The sequence below is a fragment of the Macaca thibetana genome, chromosome 4, assembly GCF_024542745.1.
Source record: "Macaca thibetana thibetana isolate TM-01 chromosome 4, ASM2454274v1, whole genome shotgun sequence".
NCBI classification, from domain to species: domain Eukaryota; kingdom Metazoa; phylum Chordata; class Mammalia; order Primates; family Cercopithecidae; genus Macaca; species Macaca thibetana.
The window spans coordinates 108,887,177-108,908,022 of NC_065581.1; the positions used below are offsets into that span (position 1 = coordinate 108,887,177).

General features: G+C 43.6%; 1 protein-coding gene across 4 annotated transcripts in view; it reads right to left on the minus strand.

The window, feature by feature from the left end:
- TIAM2 (TIAM Rac1 associated GEF 2) overlaps window positions 1–20,846 on the minus strand; it is a 273,384-nt gene that overhangs the window by 43,288 nt on the left and 209,250 nt on the right. For all 4 annotated transcript variants that reach the window (XM_050786779.1, XM_050786780.1, XM_050786782.1 and 1 more), the window contains one exon: window positions 4,672–4,775. In XM_050786779.1, the coding sequence (XP_050642736.1) occupies window positions 4,672–4,775 (104 nt within the window). The remainder of the gene's footprint in view (window positions 1–4,671; window positions 4,776–20,846) is intronic.

Sequence of the window (20,846 nt, forward strand, 5' to 3'; positions counted from 1 at the left end):
ATTCTTTTTTTTTTTTTTTTTTTTTTTTTTTTTTTTTTTTTTTTTTTTTTGAGGCGGAGTCTCCCTCTGTCGCCCAGGCTGGAGTGCAGTGGCCGGATCTCAGCTCACTGCAAGCTCCGCCTCCCAGGTTTACGAAATTCTCCTGCCTCAGCCTCCCGAGTAGCTGGGACTACAGGCGCCCGCCACCTTGCCCGGCTAGATTTTTGTATTTTTTAGTAGAGACGGGGTTTCACCGTGTTAGCCAGGATGGTCTTGATCTCCTGACCTTGTGATCCGCCCATCTCGGCCTCCCAAAGTGCTGGGATTACAGGCTTGAGCCACCGCACCCGGCCAAAAAATGTAATTCTTAAATTTGAAATTTTCTTTTTCTTCTCACTAATGTCCACCACAGTTTTTATTTTTGGTGGCCACTAATTCTTCTTTCCCAAGAAACAAAGAACAGGGAAACTGAGTAACTGCTAGGTATTTACCGAAGATTTTTAAAAATGTACTGAAATCCATCATCATACATGGAAATCTTAAAAAAGGTAAGGTGATAACTATGTTAGATTTGAGAGGAATTTTACAGCAAATGCTTAACATGCTCATATTCTTTCAATAATTTTTTTTCTTCTGTGTTCTTTAGTGTTATTTGCTTTCTCTTTTCTCCACTTTTAACAATGAAAATTGAAGCTCAGATGGCCCCAATTTCAACCTGATTGCAGCTTTCTCTCCTCTTCTAAATTTCTGGTGCTCCAATGTTCACTTTGTAAACGTTTTGCTTAGTTACTACAGGCACTGTTAAATAACAGAGTTGGCAATGGCCTTAACATGCGAACTTTTTGCATATCTATTTTGCTGAATCTTAAGATAAACTTTGGGAAAAAATTCAATTTCCTTCTTAAGAGTTCTGATGTGTAACTCAAGCAGATCATAAGAAAGGAGAAGTCATTATCCCTCATGGTGTTGAGATTCCCCTCAAGCTACCATCCTGTGCCAGTGCCCGGAAAGGCACACTTAACTTCTAAATACATGGCCATGCTCCATCAGTGTTTCAGGAGGATTTAATTTTCCAAAAAATTTTAAGTCAGGCCAGGCACAGTGACTCACACCTGTAATCCCAGTACTTCAGGAGGCCGGGGCGGGAGGATCTCTAAAGCCTACGAGTTTGAGACCAGCCTCAGCAACATAGTAGGACCCCATATCTATTTTATTATTAAAATAAGATTTAAAATAATTTAAGACAAAGCCATCAAAACACATCTATTTGATGCTCTAGGATCCACTGCTTCATTAAAAAGCTAATGGATATTAGACATGATATTGGGTTCCCAAAATTAAATAACCCACTAGAGATAGAACAGAGTAGTAGGACTAAAAATGCTGATGAATTTCAGTTTCATAAAATAATTTGCATCCTGGGACATAACCAGGCCAGCGAAGGCAGCTGAGCATTTGCTTTGCATGAGGAATGAGGAGGAGAGGGAGGAGAAATTTGGAAGAAGGTGCATGGAAAACGGCAGAAGAGTGCAAGGAGTGAGGACGGGAAAGGGAGAAGAGAGGGGAGGCTGAGAGTACATAGCTGCTTCATCAAACCAGCAACTTCAGAACCAGAAGTATCCATTCTGAAGCTGGCAGTCTCTAACCTGGTCCCCTCACACACAGGGGATGTCACCAACCTCCAAAAGGTATGCCACATGGCTCCTCCCATGGGTGTGCCATGCACCTGGCTCCTGGTGGTCTTGATGTCAGCGGTGGCCCATCTAGAGCAATCACTGCCATGACACCGGCCGCAGTGGGGGAGGCACGGCCAGGGTTGTGCGTTCCAAGGAGCTAGCAGGAGCTGGGAATGTGGAAGCCCTGCCCAATTCTGAAGTGGCAGGGCGGGAGCCTCGTGCTCCTCAGACACAGCTGCAGCTGCCCAGCTGTGGCTCTGGACCCAGACATCCCTGTTCTCTTGGGGGCCAGGAGCAGGAAGGAGCCCCACCCTCCCAAGCACTGCTGCAGCCGCCTAGCCGCAACTGTGGACCCAGGCATCTCTGCACTCTCAGGGGCCTGGGAAGGACCCCCTGCTGCCACAGGCTCGAAAGTAGCCTGCTCCCACTGCCTGGCTTCTCCCTAGTCCTGGTGCCCACTCTGGTCTTAGAGCAAATTTGGGTCTGAGTCCAGGCACTATTGCAACTCAGCCAGGTGTGGACACGCTCAGGGCAGCGCTGACATGCCAGCCCCCTGCTGTACTTTGGGCACCAATGGGCATGGGAAGCAGGCCAAGGAGGGGACTGAGGGCAGCTTGGCCCTGGCCTGCAGGCACCTTTGGCACAAACAGCCTGGGCACCATGAACAGCGGCAGGACACAGACAGGCTCCTGGGTAGAAAGGGGTGGGTCCCCAGAAAAGCCCCACCTTTAAGCTGGGGAAGGCCTAAAGTCTGGGGGCCAAGCTGCCAGTCCCACAGACCAGAGTGGGAACTTATGGAGCTTTTTCTGGGCCTGCCCAAAGCCACCACGGACCAATCAGTACACACTTCCTCCCCTTCGAAGCACATAAAAACCCTGGACTCAGCCAGACTCAAAGAGACAATGAGACAACCAGCTGAGGCAAGGAGCTACTCCAGGGTCTCCTCTCTGCTTAAAGCTAAGCAGACATCAGTACTACCAGCTGTGGAGCAGAGCTACCCACTCCAGGGTCTGCTCTCTGCTGAGAGGTGAACACTCTATGGGATGACCAGCCTGCAGAGAGAAGTTACCCACTGTGGGTTTCCTCTGAGCTGTTCTATAGCTCAGTAAAGCTCCTCTTCACCTTGCTCACCCTCCCCTTGTCTGCATACCTCATTCTTCCTGGTCATGGGACAAGAATTCAGGACCTCCCTAATGGCAGGGCTGAAAGAGCTACAACACAAACAGGACCAAAACACGCCCCTTGCTCGCCACATTACAGGTGACAAGGAGAGAGGAGAGGAGGAGAGAAGAGCTGCAGCCCTTCAGGGAGCCCAGACCCAGGAGTTCCCAGAACTAGGGCTATGCCACCCTCTTTGGGGTTCAGCGGTTCCTGGCATCTCCAAGCTTCCAGGTACTGGTGCAGGCCATGGAAGCTGCTTGTAGTATGTGTGATCCAGCCATAGCTTCACAGGGAACCAGCGCCCGTGCTAGAGCCTGGAGCTGCTGCCTGCCCCACCACAGCCAGCTTCCCTGCCTGTGCATGGTGGCCAGACCCCACACATGCTCACTGACACACCCCTCACCACTGCACTCACTGACATACCCCTCACTACTCTGCTCACTCTTGGCAGGCACGGGATGCAGGCCAGTAGTGTAAGTCGAGCACAATCTGCCAGGTCGAGTAGGCCTAGTGAGCCCAAGAAAAAGTTGGGCAAAGGCACCCTTGGCCACAGAGGTTTCCGGCTGGTAAAGTGATACCCCAAGAATCTTGTGATAGTGTTAGTCTAAACCCAACTGAGGCATTGTTCCACTTTATAACTTTCATTTAGATGCCTATCATTGCTTCTATTTCTTCCATTCTTATTTTGTATTTAAGACAAATACAATACAGAAGATGTATAATTTCAAAATCAATTAAAAACTGGACTGGTTATTAGCACAGATTATGTCAATCAGACCATTTCTGAAAGGGTAGCAGCTAATGAACAGTTAAAAATGCAGGAAAGGAATGGAATGTAACAAATGCTGCCAAGGATGTGGATAAAGTAGAAGCCTCCTACATTGCTGCTGGGAATGTCAAATAGTGCAGCATTGTGGGAGACCATGGGCTGTTCCTCAAAAACCTAAACAGAGAATTACCACATGACCTGGCAATTCCACTCCTTGGCCTGAAAACAAGCATTCATGCAGATAACTCTTACACCAACATTCACTCCAGCATCACCCACAATAGCAGCAATAATCCAAGTGTCTATTAACAGATGAATGAATAAACAAAATGTGGTGTATCCGTATAATGGAATATTATTCGGCTGTAAAAAAGAATGAAAGCCTGACACATGCTACAACCTGGATTAACCCAGAAGACATATGTTAAGTGAAATAAGCCAGAAACAAAACGACAAATATTGTGCCTAGAAACTGGCACCTAGAAATGTATATGAGGTACCTAGAAATTGGCAAATAAGACAGAAAGTAGAATAGAAGTTACGGGGGAGTTAAAAGCAGAGGAAATAGAGAGTTATTGTTTAAGGGGTACAGAGTTTCTGTACCCCTTGCAAACCAGTGTGAATATACTTAATGCCAAAGAAGCATACACTTGAAAATAGTAAAAAAGGAATATTTTATGTTATATATGTTTTATCACACAAAATGACAACATTCCAAAAATAATTTATCTTCAGCCAAAAAAAAAAAAAAATGTAAGAAAGAAACAGAATACTAATTAACACCTTTTGACAAGGTTTTCCTTGTCAAAATCACTAAGCAAAGCCAGCACTATATATGAACAGCAGAGTGTACACTGCTCTTTGATGGCATACCAGAAGTCATGGAGGAGTTCTGGCTAAAGTAAATGGTTCCGATTAGTACTTCACTTCAAAAAAAATACATACATAAGGAAGCTGTATCCTTAAAATATATATATATATATATGTTGAACTGCTGGACCTAGAGATAGGTAACTCCATCTCCTTTCCCCACCTTGGGTAAGAGCCTGCCAGGTTCGTGGTTTGCGATTTAGGCCAGTATCTTACCCTGAATGTCTGCTCCATTTTCTCCCTGTGGGAAACCTGATCCAGAGTGCCATCTGTCTGACTCCTTTTCAGACCTGTTGTGATATCAGGGACGTTGCTGAAATCTGCATGAAAAATGACAAAAACGTACATGAGTTTGGTCATTTGCAGAGAATAATAACGCCTGGTTGAAAGGCTCAGATGGAGAAAGGAAAGGAGAAAACAACCTAGGAGGCAGTACAGAGCAGTCCTGAATAACACTGAGGTTACAATTATGCACACAGATGGTCTTCTGAAACAGATCTACGCTCTTGCTAATTGAAAAGGCAACATCTGCCTGCTTTGGTCAAAAGAGACCAATCAAAATAATGACTTAAATGCCCTGTCACTCTTCTCATTGTTGTATAAACTATACTTCCCTAAGCTCTGGTCTTGAGTAATTTATTTGGACCTACAATCAAACAGCAACAATTTTGTTGGTATTTCCCTATTTTTGGCTAAGGGAAGGCAAAATTACCAGGGAATCTTGGAAACCAATGATGGAATATTATACTTATTACAATCTACAACTTGCTCATTTACAAGCATGTTTCTTTGGCTGGCATCAACCACAATTGCATCCTAACTTAAAGGTCCAAGAAGATCAGTAAACCCTTATTAACTTCCAGAGTAAAGGCTAAGAAATAATATGGGCCAGGTGTGGTGGCTCATGCCTGCAATCTCAGCCCTGTGGGAGGCCAAGGCGGGAGAATCACTTAAGACCAGGAGCTCGAGACCAACCTGAGCAACATAGTGAGACCTTGTCTTTACAAGAAATTAAAAAAAGAAAAAATCAGGCACAGTGGTATGTAGCTATAATCCCAGTTACTTGGAGGGCTGAGGAAGGAGGATTGCTTGAGCCCAGGAGTTCAAGGCTGCAGTGAGCAGTAATCGTGCCACTGCACTCCGGTCTGGATAACAGAATGAGACCCTACCAAGAAAGGAAAGAAGAGGAAAGAGGAGGGGAAGGAAGGGGAAGAAAGGGGTGGGGAAGGGAGGGGAGGGGGTAATAATTAAAATATAAAAATAATAAAAATAAAAATTTTAAATTTAAGTAAATTAAAAACTAAAACATTAAAAATTTTAAATAAATAATATGAAATAAGTAGAACACATAGTTTTCCAGCCTACAACTGGAAGCGCACATCCCATCCTCAGCACTCTTCTCCAATAGAGACAGAAAGACCAGCCTCTATCAAAACATAACACAAGTTTTCATCGTAATTCTTGTATTTGATAGAATGTCCCCTCAACTAGGTGAAACCAGATGATTTCTGATCCCATCCAGGTACAAGAAATCAGTCTGAGCTGATCTAGGCCCAAGAGGCTTGGATAGACTTGCAAACAAAGAAACTGCCCAGCATGATGGGGGCAGGGAAGATGGTTTCTAGAAAATCTTTAGAAGCTAGGGGAACCCCTGGAGGTTAGCACAGTTGAGACAGAAGAATGCCAGGAGCAGGTTCATGCTGATATTACCAACCACTACACAGGCACTCACATCTAAGATAGGGAAAGGTCTCCGGAAAACATATAATGATCTACAAAATTCTGCAGCTCTAATTTTTTTCTTCCGTTTCCTCTTCCAACACCCTAATCTCATCCAGATAAGGACCAGACAGATAATCTCGGTCATACTTCACTGCTGTTGGTTGCAAAGTTAGCCCAGGGAAGGCAGTGCTGACCCAAAAGGCATGAGGCTCCCTGGGGAAATTTTGAGTAGCAATGACAAGCAAGGATACTTGGGCCTGCCTCCCCTAGTCCCCTAATGCCACAACACAGAGGCAGTCCCCTCACCAACAAGCTGACTGCACGGGAAGTAAGATGAAACCCTCAACCCCAAGTGACCCACCGCTGTCTTCTAAGACTGCCCCCTTTCTCTGATGTGTATACCTTGGCTTAAGGGAGACCAATTTATGTAAGTCACAAAAGAACAGCAGCCCTTACTCCTATTGCATCCAGCCTAAGTGCATCTCTCCGTTCCTGCACTCAACACATGCTTCTTGAGTAGCAGCTGTTTTCCAGGCACTGTGTGAGCAGCTGGGGATGCAAAAATGAGTGAAATGCTCTCACGGGCTGCTTCTAGTCTGGGGAGAGGCAGTTGGTGAGGGAGAGGCAGTTGGTGAGGGAGGGGCGGGTGGAGAGATGAGTGCAACCAAGTGTCACAGATGCTATGAGGGAAGTCCACAGGCTGCTGAGTGGGGACACTCAGGAAGTAAGTCAATTCTCCCTGGGCCCTTAAAACACTTCAGAGGAAAGCAGACACGTGAGCAAAGGCTTTATGTCGGCGGAGTATCTATTTGACTTTCAAGCTGAAGATGACAAGGCAGGGTGGGCAGCGGGGAGAGGGGATTCCAGGGATGGAAGCGGCCTGAGTAAAGACGAATGATAGGAGGAGCCGGGCACCATCGGGGAACTTGCCGAGTGTGGCTGCACAGAGTGGGGCAGAGATGGAAGACTGTCCTCGATGGACGGATGGATGGAGGACAAGAAAGTCATAGTGACATCACAGGTACAAGGTGTAAGGACCAGAACATCACAGAAGAGAGCAACAGAAGAAAGTAAGGGATGGTTGAGCATTTGAGGAGGTAGATTTCATAGGTCCCCTCTTTGTCATTTATTAGATATAAGAAGATACAGAAAAGAGAGGCATCGAGGAAGACTGATTTCTACGTCCTAGGTAACTGGGTAGATGGGAAACGCGACAAGGGGAGAACTGGGGATAACAAGCTTAGCTTCCGCAACACTGAGTCTGAGACACGTGCGGGCCATGCAGGGGGAGATTTTCAGTGGTCGGGAGTCCAGAGTCTAAAGCCCAGAAAGGTCTTCACGGAGACATGGATTTGCAAGTCATCAGACTATCTCTCCACAGTAGTGAAGTCAAGGGGGTGGAGGACATCAAGAGGACCGAGGAGAGAACCATAGAAACATCAGTGCATAAGGGTACGGGAGAGGGTGACCCTCAAGAGAGGTACCTTTCTTTTTATAGAGAAGTAAAAAAGAAGTATAAGGCCATCAAAAAAGAGTCATGTCACAGAAGCCACACAACATAAAAGTGCATTACCTAGGTTACAGAATCAAATTTGCACTAGTGCTGCCTTTACCTTGTAAATAAGGAGCCCTGGTATTTCCTAAGAGTTACTTCAAGTACAGGAAATAGGACACGCGATCCACATGCACATTCATGGATGACAGGGATTTCACAGTGCCTGCTGCACATCAGGCATGTACTAAGTACCAGGGATACAAAGATGAACAAGACCTTGAGTCCCATGAAGAACTCAGCTGTGGCAAAGGCATAAGGAGCTTTGGAGCCCGAGGTGCCAGATGGATGCTGGTGAAAATAGCACGGCTGATGTCAAAAGCGGGTGCCGAGTGAATCCTGAGTCATCTGAGTCAAACTCTTCACAAGATTTTGGAACTTAAACACTGAAAACTCCCCGAACCACTGTTCGCCTCTTATAAAGGAGACCAAGAGGTACTCATTCACTTAGCGAGAAAGAGACTCATTTCAGGTAAGCATGAGAAACGGGGCAACGTGTACCTGGTAAGAGAATATTGACCCTTCCCATCAGAACCCTGCTCACTCCAGGATAAAGGCTTAGCTTTGAATCAGTGAGGTTCCCTTAGGCCCCCTAGAACCCCTTAACTTCAAGGAAACTTTGGGTGCCACCAGGTTCTAAGGCACAGGCTTGGACAGGATGGCCCAAAGGCACCAGCTCCCACTGAGGCTGGCCCTGGGGATCTGAGAAGAGAAGGCAGCTGTGGGCAGTTCCTGAGATCTGCCAAGACAGGAAATCTCAGAGGTGTTCTACTGCTCAAGTTTCCCCCAGGTGGAATGCATCTGGGCATACACAGAGTCCCTGCGGCCACCAGCCATGTGCCAGCACTGTCCTGGACATGACAGAGCACAGGAGAATCCGAGCTGGACAGTGTTCACAGCTGCCATCCCCAGCTCTGGGAGCCTCCAATTTTACCAGGACCTGTATCCCCATAAAGGGAGGGTGCCCTTAGTGTTCTTTAGAGAAGAGACATGAGATGAAAGTACATTCTGGAAGAATAGAAGACTGGCTTTAAAAAGAGTGGAGGCTGGTAAAATCCGAATGCTTATTTACAAAGCTGTTTGAAACAGGCATCCTGTCCTGGGTGCCAAATGCCTATACATAGCCCCCTTATATTCTGCCCACGTCCTGAGCACCAGCTGCTAAAGGCAGTAAATATATCCTGCCCCTCCCAGGCGAAAATCTGGCTTCCCACCTGGGAGAGCATCATCAGGACATATACAGTGCAACATGTTTTAGGGGCTGTTTGTCCCTATCAGAGAGTAATAAGCACTTGCTTCCTGCCCGCCCTGCACTCAGCATTGTACAGTACAGATGTTCAGACATGCTCCAGAAAAAGCCTCTGGCCAATCTGACTGCAAATCATGAAAAAAACAAATTATAAATTCAAGTCAAGAGTTATCTATTTGTATCTGGTTAATACATCCTTTTGTCGTTCTCATCACATTCCTCATGGAAATTAACAGTTGTGGGCAGAGGTCTAACAATTTGAAAAAAATCTAACATTTAGCACAGCCAACAAGAGCTTCTACTTAGCAGAAGAGCTTCTACTTAGCAGTTGAGCCAGCAGAGCTGCAATGTCCCAAGTTACAATCTGGCCCCCTCAATTTGGATCTGTCATTTAATTTACTTATCCCCTAATTCCCATGGGTGCCAGACACTGTGCATCCACTGAGTACAAGGTGCCATGACCAGAGCAGTCATGAGACCAGGCTCAGCCATCTTTCTCCTTTAATCAACATGCTGTGGGCTGGGCGCCGTGGCTCACACCTGTAATTCCAGTACTTCAGGAGGCTAAGGGGGGTAGATCACGAGGTCAGGAGATTGAGACCATCCTGGCTAACATGGTGAAACCCCGTCTCTACTAAAAATACAAAAAATTAGCCAGACGTGGTGGCGGGCGCCTGTAGTCCCAGCTACTCGGGAGGCTGAGGCAGGAGAATGGCGTGAACCCGGGAGGCGGAGGTTGCAGTGAGCCGAGATCACACCACTGCACTCCAGCCTGGGCAACAGAGCGAGATTCCATCTCAAAGCAAACAAACAAACAAACAAAAAACCATGCTGTGGACACTCCAGGCAGGCTACCACAGAAAATGCCTGCCTCCCTGCTCTTCTGCACAGCCTATAGCTCCTTACAGACAACTGGGGAACATTTGTGGCTTTAGGTTTGAGACACCTGGTCATTCAGCTTCCTCCTGAACTGTGCATCAGTACCTGGCCCATTAGCACCACGGTCAGCCAAGTCACTGGCAACCCCAGATCCTTTTACAACGAAAGGGCAAAATTTGTTCAAGGAACATCCTGGGTACCAACTTAAAAACAGAAATATCAGAAAATGTTGAAGTTAAGGTTGCCTCACCCACACAGCTTGTAATCTGAATTCAAAATGTACAGTTACATCATTTCCAAATCCAACCTAGCACAGTTAATATGCAAATGTGTGGGTTTTGCCATTTCTTTTTCCTGTTGCCCAGAAAGCACCAATAGACCTAGGTGCTCACTGTGATAGGCTCAAGGGGGAATTCTTTGGAAACGGGCAGCAATGGGAAGCTTGGGAGAAGGCCTGGCATGCGTGATGGCGTCCCTGCCGGCACCCCACCTGCAGCTTAATCCTAAGGAAGCCTGACTTTCCTCAGGCAGCTACGTATGGTTCATCTGGCTGATGCCATCCCATAACCCCAGTCGTGCCGGCAGCCTCCTCCCTACTCAACCAGGCAGCAAGCGACTAGGCAACAAAGTTCTCTGTAGTCCCTGGACACCCACCAGGTGGCCACCAGCAGACCCTGGAGACACCAGGCAGCTCCTGATCTTAAGGACAGGTAGGGAAGAGTTCCCCCGCCTTTCCAGCAGCCAGGATGGGGACTCCTGAGGACAGACAACTGGTTCCTAGAAAAAGTGATCTGAGAACCACTCCACCCCAAAGTCTGAGAGTACCTCCCCAGTTCTCAGGAAAGCAATTAAAGAGAAATTAAATTAAAAATCTCAACATGGTATTAATCCGTAGCCAAAAGCAAGAAATGCAAAGTGACAAGAGAGTATTTGTTTTCTCTTCTTAGGTACAAGATGACTTTTTTTTTCTAGAAATTAATAATGGTAGTTGCTATCGTTTGAATGTGTTCCCCAGAATTCACATGTTGGAAGCTTAATCCTCAATGCAGCAGTGTTGGGAGGTAGACTTAGTGGGAGGTGTTGAGGTCATGAGGGCTCTACCCATGACTCATGAATATTAATGCCATGATAAAAAGGGCTCTCAGCAGTGGCTCTGTTCTCTTCCGCTGTTTACTCTTCCACCTTCAGCCATGTGAGGATGCAGCGTTCAAGGTGCCATCTTGACCTAGTGGCACCTTGATACTGGACTTCCCAGCCTCTAGGACTGCGAGTCCGTAAATTTGTTTCAAAATTACCCAGTGTGTTTTGTTTCAAAATTACCCAGTGTGTGGTATTCTTTACAGTGGCGCCAATGAACTAAGACAGCAGTCATGGCATCGGAAAAAGCCGTGCTTCAATATGCGGACTAAGGATTCATTTGAAATAGAATAGAAGTATCGGGCATGAGAATGAAAACTGTTTTTAAAATATGTTTTTCATGCTTCAAAGCATATATTATAGTACACTGATTTTTAATACTCTCATCTCCAAAGGGTCCTTTTTGATAATATATACTTTTACTATCCTGAAATAAAAATCATTCTTAATATAATCTACCTCCATACATAGTTTCTTCAAAAGCAATATACTACCCTAAAAAAACACAAAAAGAAAAAATACATGGAAAGTAATTTATAATTAAAAACCATGTGTTTGAATACTTCGTTTGAATTATACTCCATATGTAAATGGCAGTAGAACCTCTCCAGAAGCCGTGAGGAAGCTGTCAGCCACTGGCTCTACAGGCTTTGTCCCAAGCTTCATCACAGACCAATGCAGAGTGTGCCTTAGTGGTATGACCATCAGTGACGTGATTTTCCAAAATGACAAAACTCTTGGCAAAGTTCTGAGCAAAACAAAGGATGTGCTTCCCTTTTTTATTGGGTTGCCATCTTCCCAGAAAATCCAAGTACCCTATAGCTGTGTGGAAAAAATAATTTGCATTTCTTTGTAAAATGCAGGTAATTCCTAGCTCAGATAATTATACGCACGTTTTTTTCACCTCCACTAAGGTCCAGTTGAACAATGTGCAATATATGGGATTAACTTGATCACTGTAAGATGTCCAGCAACCATGTCTCCAACTACCAAACGTCACCATCCCTGGAATCATTATGATAACCAAAAACAGAATCACAAACTTCCAAAATGTCAGCGCCACCACCTCTGAGAACTGCCTCTGCCCCTCCCCGTGGCCAGGACCTCAACTTTACTTCTAGGAAAATCAAGTGGCATCAGGGGACGCAAAATGCACCCAACCCATAGCATTTTGCACCCTCTGAGTATTAGCCTCCCTCACTTCCCAAAGAAAGATAAAATATACTCACTAAAGCAATTAAAAATATAGCAGCCAGATAACGATGAAGTGTATTTCAGTGGGACTCTCATCTCAGGCTCAAAAAATGTTTTTAGTTGATTAAATCGTTAATCCTTAGAAACCCCTTCTGATGTGAAAACTATAGAAGAATAATTTTCTAAGAAGACTGAAAAAAATCTAAAAAATTATTGTCAAAGTAGTTACAAGTGAATAATAAATGGTTTAATTAAGTTTTCAACTACATAATCCATTGTGGCATTACAGTTACACGTCTCTGACATTTAATACTTACATTCTACTATCTACTCACATCCAGATAAAATAATGTACTTTGAATTCTGCTATTAATCTATTTGATTTACTCAGTTTCTCTATTCAGTTTCTCAGAATTTATCCTATGCAATTTCATAAACGAAACACTTGTAGAGAATCAAAGAATTTTAGATCAGAAAAGAAACTCCGAAATTACCCCATTCAATTCCTTCATTTTATGTATCTTTTGTTTTTTAAAAAAGTACAAATGCAATTTTAAGAAAAGATTAAAATTTTGGTAAATCAAAGCTGCCAGCTGAGGCTTAATAGCATTATGTAAATAGAAAATTAAGACTTTTTTTCAGTTCTCCAAGCTTCACCCACTATTACAAAACTCTGCATTAATGCTCATAGCCAGTTATCTCAGTACAAAGAGCACATTGAACATTTGCAAAGAACATCTTTGCAAATCTCTCCTTTTATTTTATTTTATTTTATTTTATTTTTCTTTGAGACAGAGCCTTGCTCTGTTGCCCAGGCTGGAATGCAGTAGTGGAACTCAGCTCATTGCAACCTCTGCTTCCCAGGGGTGATTCTCGCGTCTCAGCCTCCCCGGGAGCTGGGACTATGGGTACACACCACCATACCCAGCTAATTTTTTTTGTTTGTTTGTTTGTTTGTTTTTGTATTTTTAATAGAGACAGGGTTGGCCATATTGGCCAGGATGGTCTCAAACTCCTGACCTCAAGTGATCCACCCACCTCAGCCTCCCAAAGTGCTGGGATTACAGGCGTGAGCCACCGCGCCCAGCCGCAATCTCTCCTTTTAAATTTAACTTTCTGGCCAGTGGGGTGATTCATGCCTATAAACCCAGAATTCTGGGAGGCCAAGGCAGGAGGATTGCTTGTGGTCAGGAGTTCAAGACCAGCCTGGGCAACATGGAAAGACTCCACCTCTATTTAAAAAAAAAAAAAAAAAAAAAAAAAAGGTTATCCAGTATGGTGTTGTACACCTGTAGTCCCAGCCACTCAGGAGGCTGAGGCAGGAGGATGACTTAAGCCCAGGAGGTAGAGGCTGCAGTAGCTTGTGATTGTGCCATTGCACTCCAGCCTAGGCGACAGAGTGAGACTTTGCTTTTAAGACAATTTCTTCTAAATAAATAAATTTAAATTTGTAAACTTTGTATAGCAATGTATATTTTTAAGTAACACAGATTGTCCTAAAATTTACTCAAACTTTTACTTTGAAGTGCAGTGGTTTGTGACGTCTTTCATTAATGACATCAGCTGTACTGTGCCATCCAGGCAAATATTTCTGATCATCAGTCAGTGAAAGAGAATGAAAACAAAGCATTTAAATGAAATAATAGAAATAACTGAGAGAAAAAAAAAATAACTCTTGAGTGACCACATTCAAAGGTGAGTCAGGTCCCAAACTGCACCATTAACAAAGAGATCACCATGTATTATTACCTACTCTTAATATAGATAAAATCAGTCTTCTTTTCTGACCATATCCGCGGCTTTGCATTTTTTTATCATTATGACTTGTGTCAGGGAAATTCCAAGCAGCAATTTGAATGTTATTAAGCTTGCAAAGAAATAAATTCTATTACAGCATAAATACTGTGCTAGAAAGATATACATTTCATAAACCTTCCAAGTCCATTTAACCCCTAGGTCACATTCCAATCGGTGATGTTTTTGACAATGCAAGCTAACACCGGCAATAAACAGAGAGTGGTAAAGTAAATGCTGGTGGTAAATGTTTCTTAATAGCAGGCTGCCAGGATCTGATTCAATTGTCTTGTGATAAATGTCCTTACAGTGGGAAAGAATACTTAAAAGGAACAGGAATATGGCAGATGTTCTCACAGTAGAAAGGTGCTGCCACAGCCACCTCCACACTGACGGCAACACTCCTTCTGAGAACAATGAAAAAGAGTGTTTAGATGTACCCACATCCTCCTTTGCCAGGCAGGCTACGGCAGGGACTGAGGCAGCGTGCTTAATCCAAAGAAAGAAGGTGCAATGTCTCCCATGGGGTTTTATCAGAGCCCCAATGAAAAATACACCGTCAATGATGAGAGAGATCTTCAACCAAGGTTTTGGTACTGCAAGGAAACAGACACCCACTAGCACTGGTAGGACACCCAAAAGCCACACTTACTTACCTTCAGAGGCATGTAACAGACAATACTGTATTTCAAACACTCAAAGAATTTTAACAAAGTTGAATTTCGGTTCAAAGCCCTTAGGAACTACTTAGCTGGAGCTCTATTTAAAGACTTTGAGAAGAAACCTAGAAAAAAGTACACATGAGATTCTATTAGAGAAAGTTGCTACGGAAAAAAGAAAATTTGAGGAAACTTTTCAGTAAGTGCTATGGTTCTCTTGGATTAAAAGAAGGTGAAATTGAATATTATTCAGCCATAAAAAGGAATGAAGGATTGATTCATGCTACAACATGGATGAACCTTGAAAACATTATGCTAAGTGAAAGGAGCCAGACACGACAAGTTACAGATTGTATTTTCATTTTTATATGAAATGCCCAGAATAGGTAAATCCATAGAAACAGAAAGTAGATTCATAGCTGCCAGGACCTGGGGTTGGGGGATGGAGGATGAGGAGTGACTTCATTTGTTTTTTTTTTAATTTTTTTTTTTATTTTACTTTATTTTTGAGACAGAGTCTCGCTCTGTTACCAGGCCGGAGTGCAGTGGCATGATCTTGGCTCACTGCAACCTCTGCCTCCTGGGTTCAGGTGATTCTCCTGCCTCAGCCTCCCAAGTAGCTGGGACTACAGATGCACGCCACCACGCCCAGCTAGTTTTTGTATTTTTAGTACAGATTGGGTTTCACCATGTTGGCCAGGATGGTCTCGATCTCTCGACCTTGTGATCTGCCTGCCTCGGCCTCCCAAAGTGCTGGGATTACAGGCGTGAGCCACCACGCCGGGCTTTGAGGAGTGACTTCTGATGTGTGTGAGTCTTCTTTTTTGAGGGGATAAAACTGTTGTGGAATTAGACAGTAGTGATGGTTGCACAATTTTGTGAATATACTAAAAACCACTTAATGGCACACCGTAAAAGGTAAATTGTATAGTATGTTAATTCTATTCAGTTTTTAAAAAAGAAGATAAGGAAGTCAGGGTAGATATTCCAGGGGAGAAGTTAGAATTAACAGCAAAACTCCACCATAAGAGGGTTCCAAAGAACCAAATCACAAGAAATATCTGGTCACATGATTGCAAGGTTAATGAAAAGCTGTATGAACCATCAAAAAAGGAACAAGAATAGATAGTGAAGCTATGACCACAAACAACTGACCTTTCCCTGAACTGAGAAACCCCAGATGATTACGAGAACTTTCCGATTGTCAGTCCCAACCTCCCGATAAGAATCCAGATAAGAAGACAAGGGCTTTCAGCAAACCGGTCACATCTAAATTTGCTTTACTGCAAGGCGAATTATAACTGGGTTTTACTCTATGAATATTAATAGATAAATCTTTAAAAGGAAAAAAAAAAGCAGTTAAAATCCAGACATTTTTCCCTACATGGAAGGAGAAACAGGAAGACACAGTTCTATCTGTATGTGCCACTGACTATGACCTCGTCCAAAGCACCAGAGGCTCGATGTCTCTCTATACCTTGATTTACCCAGCTGTGAAAGTAAAACGATAATAACACATCTCTGCTCCATCGGGTGATGTGAGGGATAATTAATGTTTTTAAGGTTCTTTGTGAGCTTTATATTGAGACAGCCTGCCATTATTATGAAGGCTTAACAAACACGTTCTCTACTGCAGTCAAGACCTGACTCTATTTAAGGAGGGAATGAGACTGGCTGCAAAACCAAAATGGAATGTTTGATCCATTACTTTGCTTTTTTCACTCCATAAAATTTTGGAGGAAATGTACACTCCTGTAGTCCTTACATTGTCATTTCAATCACATTAAATACAAGAATTTAGAGAGAGAAGGAAAACGTTTTAAACTATTTTGCCTGATCCCTTGTTTTAAGAGTCAAGAAAATAGTTATAGTAACCTGCCCAAGGTCACAGATGACAAAGCCAGGAACTAGAATCCATTTGAGACTTTATTTGAGACCCATAGTCTTTTACAAATGTTACTATCCCCAAATTAAAACAACTCACTGTCACTATTGGCCTATACTGGCGATATAGAAGTTACTGTTCTTAGGCTGGGCACGGTGGCTCACACCTGTAATCCCAGCACTTTGGGAGGATGAGGTGGGCAGATAACCTGAGGTCAGGAGTTCAAGACCAGCCCGGCCAACATGATGAAACCCTGTCTCTATTTTAAAAATAAAAAAATTACCTGGGTGTGGTGGTACATGCCTGTAGTCTCAGCTACATATGAGGCTGAGGCAGGAGAATCGCTTGAACCTGGGAGGCAGAGGTTGCAGTGAGCTGAGATCGCACCATTTGTCTGGGTGACAAAGTGAGACTCCATCTCAAAAAAATTTTTTAATTAAAAAAAAAAAAAAGAAGTTACTGTTCTTTTTCAGTTGTGGTTTTGGTTTAGCTGGCAAATTAACTGTCACGGACACCAATTAGCCCATTAAAACTGAAGAACAGCACAGACGTGGGCCAGCAGCTAGGCTCCGTGGACTCCCAGGATATACAGCAGGACTCCAGAGCTGGGGCATGTGGTTCTCCACCACCACAGCTATGGGCCATCCCAGGGTGCCCTCCACACATGTGCCAGTGATGGAGACCTCGGCTCAAGAAAGTCTCGGCACCATTCCCTTGCATCAGATTTATAAAGAAGAAATCTTGGAAGCCTCAAGATGTGTTCCAAGGATTCCTTTTACCCCCATAATCCATGCTCAAGAACGTTGCCTTAACTTTCATTAAGAGATTTCTAACAACCTTCCTTTCACTCAATAGCTATTTACTCAATGCCTGCTATTTTTATCAAGAATTGTGCTGGCTGCCATGTCTGAAACATCCTTTATACTCTTCAAAGTCCCTGTTTTCAAGGAATTGTCAGTAGTAGGTTAATTAGGACGGGCACACAGAGAGCAATATTGCAAGGCAACTCCCATATCAGGAATACAGACAAAATACTTTCAGAGTTCAAAAGAAAAAGACCCCATGATATCGCCAGTGCAACATGCAAGCAGCCCCATACTTCTCACAGACTACAATTGTAAAAGAGAAGCATGAAAGGTGAAGTATTTAGGTTCTGTGAACTTCTACTCCCAAAGATCCCAAAAAATGATAAAACTTCTATTTATGCCACACCTTTTAAATATACCTAGCACATGCATTAATTTTCTCCTCTTTCCCCAGTGAACACATACTGACTTACTCAGTGATATGGTTTGGCTGTGTTCCCACCCAAATCTCATCGTGAATTGTAGTTCCCATAATCCCCACCTGTCCTGGGAGAGACCCACTGGGAGGTAATTTAATCATGGGCATGGTTACTTCCATGCTGTTCTGGTGATAGTGAGTTCAAACGAGATCTGATGGTTTCATGAGGGGCTTTCCCGCTTTTGGTCGTCACTTCTGCTTGCCACCGCCATGTGAAGAAGGACGTGTTTGCTTCCCCTTCCACCGTGATTGTAAGTTTCCTGAGGCCTCCCCAGCCTGGCAGAACTATGAGTCAATTAAACCTTTCTTATATAAATTACTCAGTCTCGGGTATGTCTTTATTAGCAGCATGATAACAGACTAATACAGTCAAGGTCAAAGAACATCCACATGGAGCTAAAGTCTTGCTGGCTGGACACACCCGGTGACTGGCATTTTGGAGTCATGGGTATTAAGGTTAGGAAAGCTAGGCTTCTTATCACCATTTCCAGTCCCCATTTTTCCTCAACCATTTGTACAAAATAACGACAAAATTCAACAAATGTTCAAATAATGTTGCTAATACTGCTATGCAAAGATGCCTAAACTTCACAAAAGAATGACATGGCCATTCATCAACTGAAACATGAAAGACAGAATTAGATTCACAAATAGCAATTTAGGAGAAAATAACTAGTGTTTGGAAAGAAAAATGTTAAAATGTGGAGAATCGCATGTCGTTTCATTCAGCAGTTTCCAAGTGCTTCACTGGAAGTCCAGATTTGGTAGCAAGCCCACTGGGAGACTTCTGGAAGGAGGGGGCATCCTGCCACTCTAGAAAGTGTGGAACAGCACCTGCTCACCCCCCAGGGCAGCTGGCCAGAGCTCCTAGCAGAAGATACACAATAATTTTGCTAACAATTTCACATGCTTTTTTCCAAATAATCTTTTCCAGAGCTACCAACAAGTAACAAAATGGGATAATTTGAACTTTGTCACATTTTCCCATGACATGTTAAAGATGTTAACAGCCAAAAGCAAGAAAAGATAAAAGATAAATAGACTTATATGAGACTGGATAATTTATAAATAATCATAGCTGAGTATGGTAGGGCAGAAATAAATTTATGAGATACAACAGATCAGAACTAAATTGTCTGAAATGAAAGGAATTGATGTGCTACAATTTGTATTTCAAAGCCTATTGATTTCTTCTCCTATAAACAAATATGTGTTTTCCTTACCCTATGAGTGGACATCTTTAAATTACGGGTAACATGTCACTCAAATTTCCTCTCTTTCTCTTTATGTGGCTAATTTTGATGAATTTAATGGAATTTTCTAGATAGGTTTTCACTGTAAATTCATTTACCATTTAGAGCATCTTCTAGATAAGGTTATTAAGATTCCCAATCATAGAGTAACCCCCAACATCATCCAATTGAGAGAAAAGACCAATGCCTTTTAAAATTTCCCCCCTTTCTCTTTCTGTTGTTAATTTTGATGCCTCTTGTGGAATTTTATTGATGGGTTTTTATTTCAAAACGGTTTTGGAAGCAGGTGAAATATTCAACATGAACAGAGGTTAAACACAAGGAGTTCCTAAACCAATTCCTCACCTTTCCCCAAAGCTGCTCCACACTCATCTTCCTATTTTAACTGATGGAAACTCCAGCCTTCCAGATGCTCAGGCCAAAACCTGGGGGTCACCCCTGATCCCTTTCCTTCCAGTCTCTGGCCAAGCTCTGTTGGCTCTACTGCCACTGCCACCACCCCAAGCAGACCCCACCCCCTCACCTCTCTCCAGGGTGATAGCAAAGCCTCTGTTCCACCACTGCCTCCCTTGAGTCTATTTTCAACAACACTCAGGGATCCTTACCAATCACTCGTCAGATCATGTCACTTCTCTGCTCAAACGTAGGCAACGGTTCTTCCCTTCCCTCCAATAAATGGACCTCACAATGGTCTCTGAGGCCAGCCTGATCTGGCCTGATTGGGCCCTCATACTTCCTCTGGGCCTCACCTCTCACCGCTCTGCTCTTCCCTTGCCCTTCCAGGCACACCTGCCGAAAAACAGGCCACATCAAGGCACATGTGATTGTTCCCTCAGCCTGGAAGGCTTTGCCCCCTGACGGCCACGTGGCCCCATCCTTGACCTCCCACAAGCCTATGCTCCTAGGTGCCCATTGTTCCAGCCTGCCCTGTGCACAACTGCAACCAGCCTGGTCCCTACTCCCCATCCCTCCCATCCTGATCAATTTTCATTCCATCACACTTATCATCTGTGAGTACATTACATAACTTATTAATTGTGAAGTTCCTGCTTACTCTGTATGTCCACACACTAAAATACAAGTAAGCTCCATGTGGGCAAGGAGGCTTTTTTACCTACTGTGTTCCTGTTTATCTCTAGCACTCCTAGATCAGCGCCTGATACAACAGGCAGTAACTAAATATTTGATAAACCAAAGAAAAGTAAAATGAGAGAAAAATATTTTTCTCCAGAGATCAGTGGTTTCTCAGCTTGGCCTCAGTGTGTTCTTCACAGGTGATGGGTACCTAACATGGGGTAAAAAGTTGCTCATGTCATGGACCTAATTTACGTGCCTGAATTCAGGATTAAGTATGGAAGTTCATTTCCCACCTTGAAGGCAAAAAATTCTCAAATTATTTGCACCCGGATTCAACCTCAAGGTATAAACAAAGCCACAGCTCCCTTCTTAGCTACAAGTTTTATGGTGCACACCTCAAATAAGCCACATTTTAGATATAACATAAGCCTTAGAATCTTGTTGAAAAATAAAGTTAATGTTTGTATTAATCCATAATCACACTGCTAATAAAGACATACCGGAGACTGGGTAATATATAAAATAAAGAGGTTTAATTGACTCACAGTTCTGCAGGGCTGGGGAGGCCTTAGGAAACTTACAATCATGGTGAAAGGAGACGCAAACATGTCTTTCTTCACATGGTGGCAGCAAGAAGAATCAGTGCCCAGCAAAGGGGGAAGCCCCTTATAAAATGATCAAATCTCATGAGAACTCACTCACTATC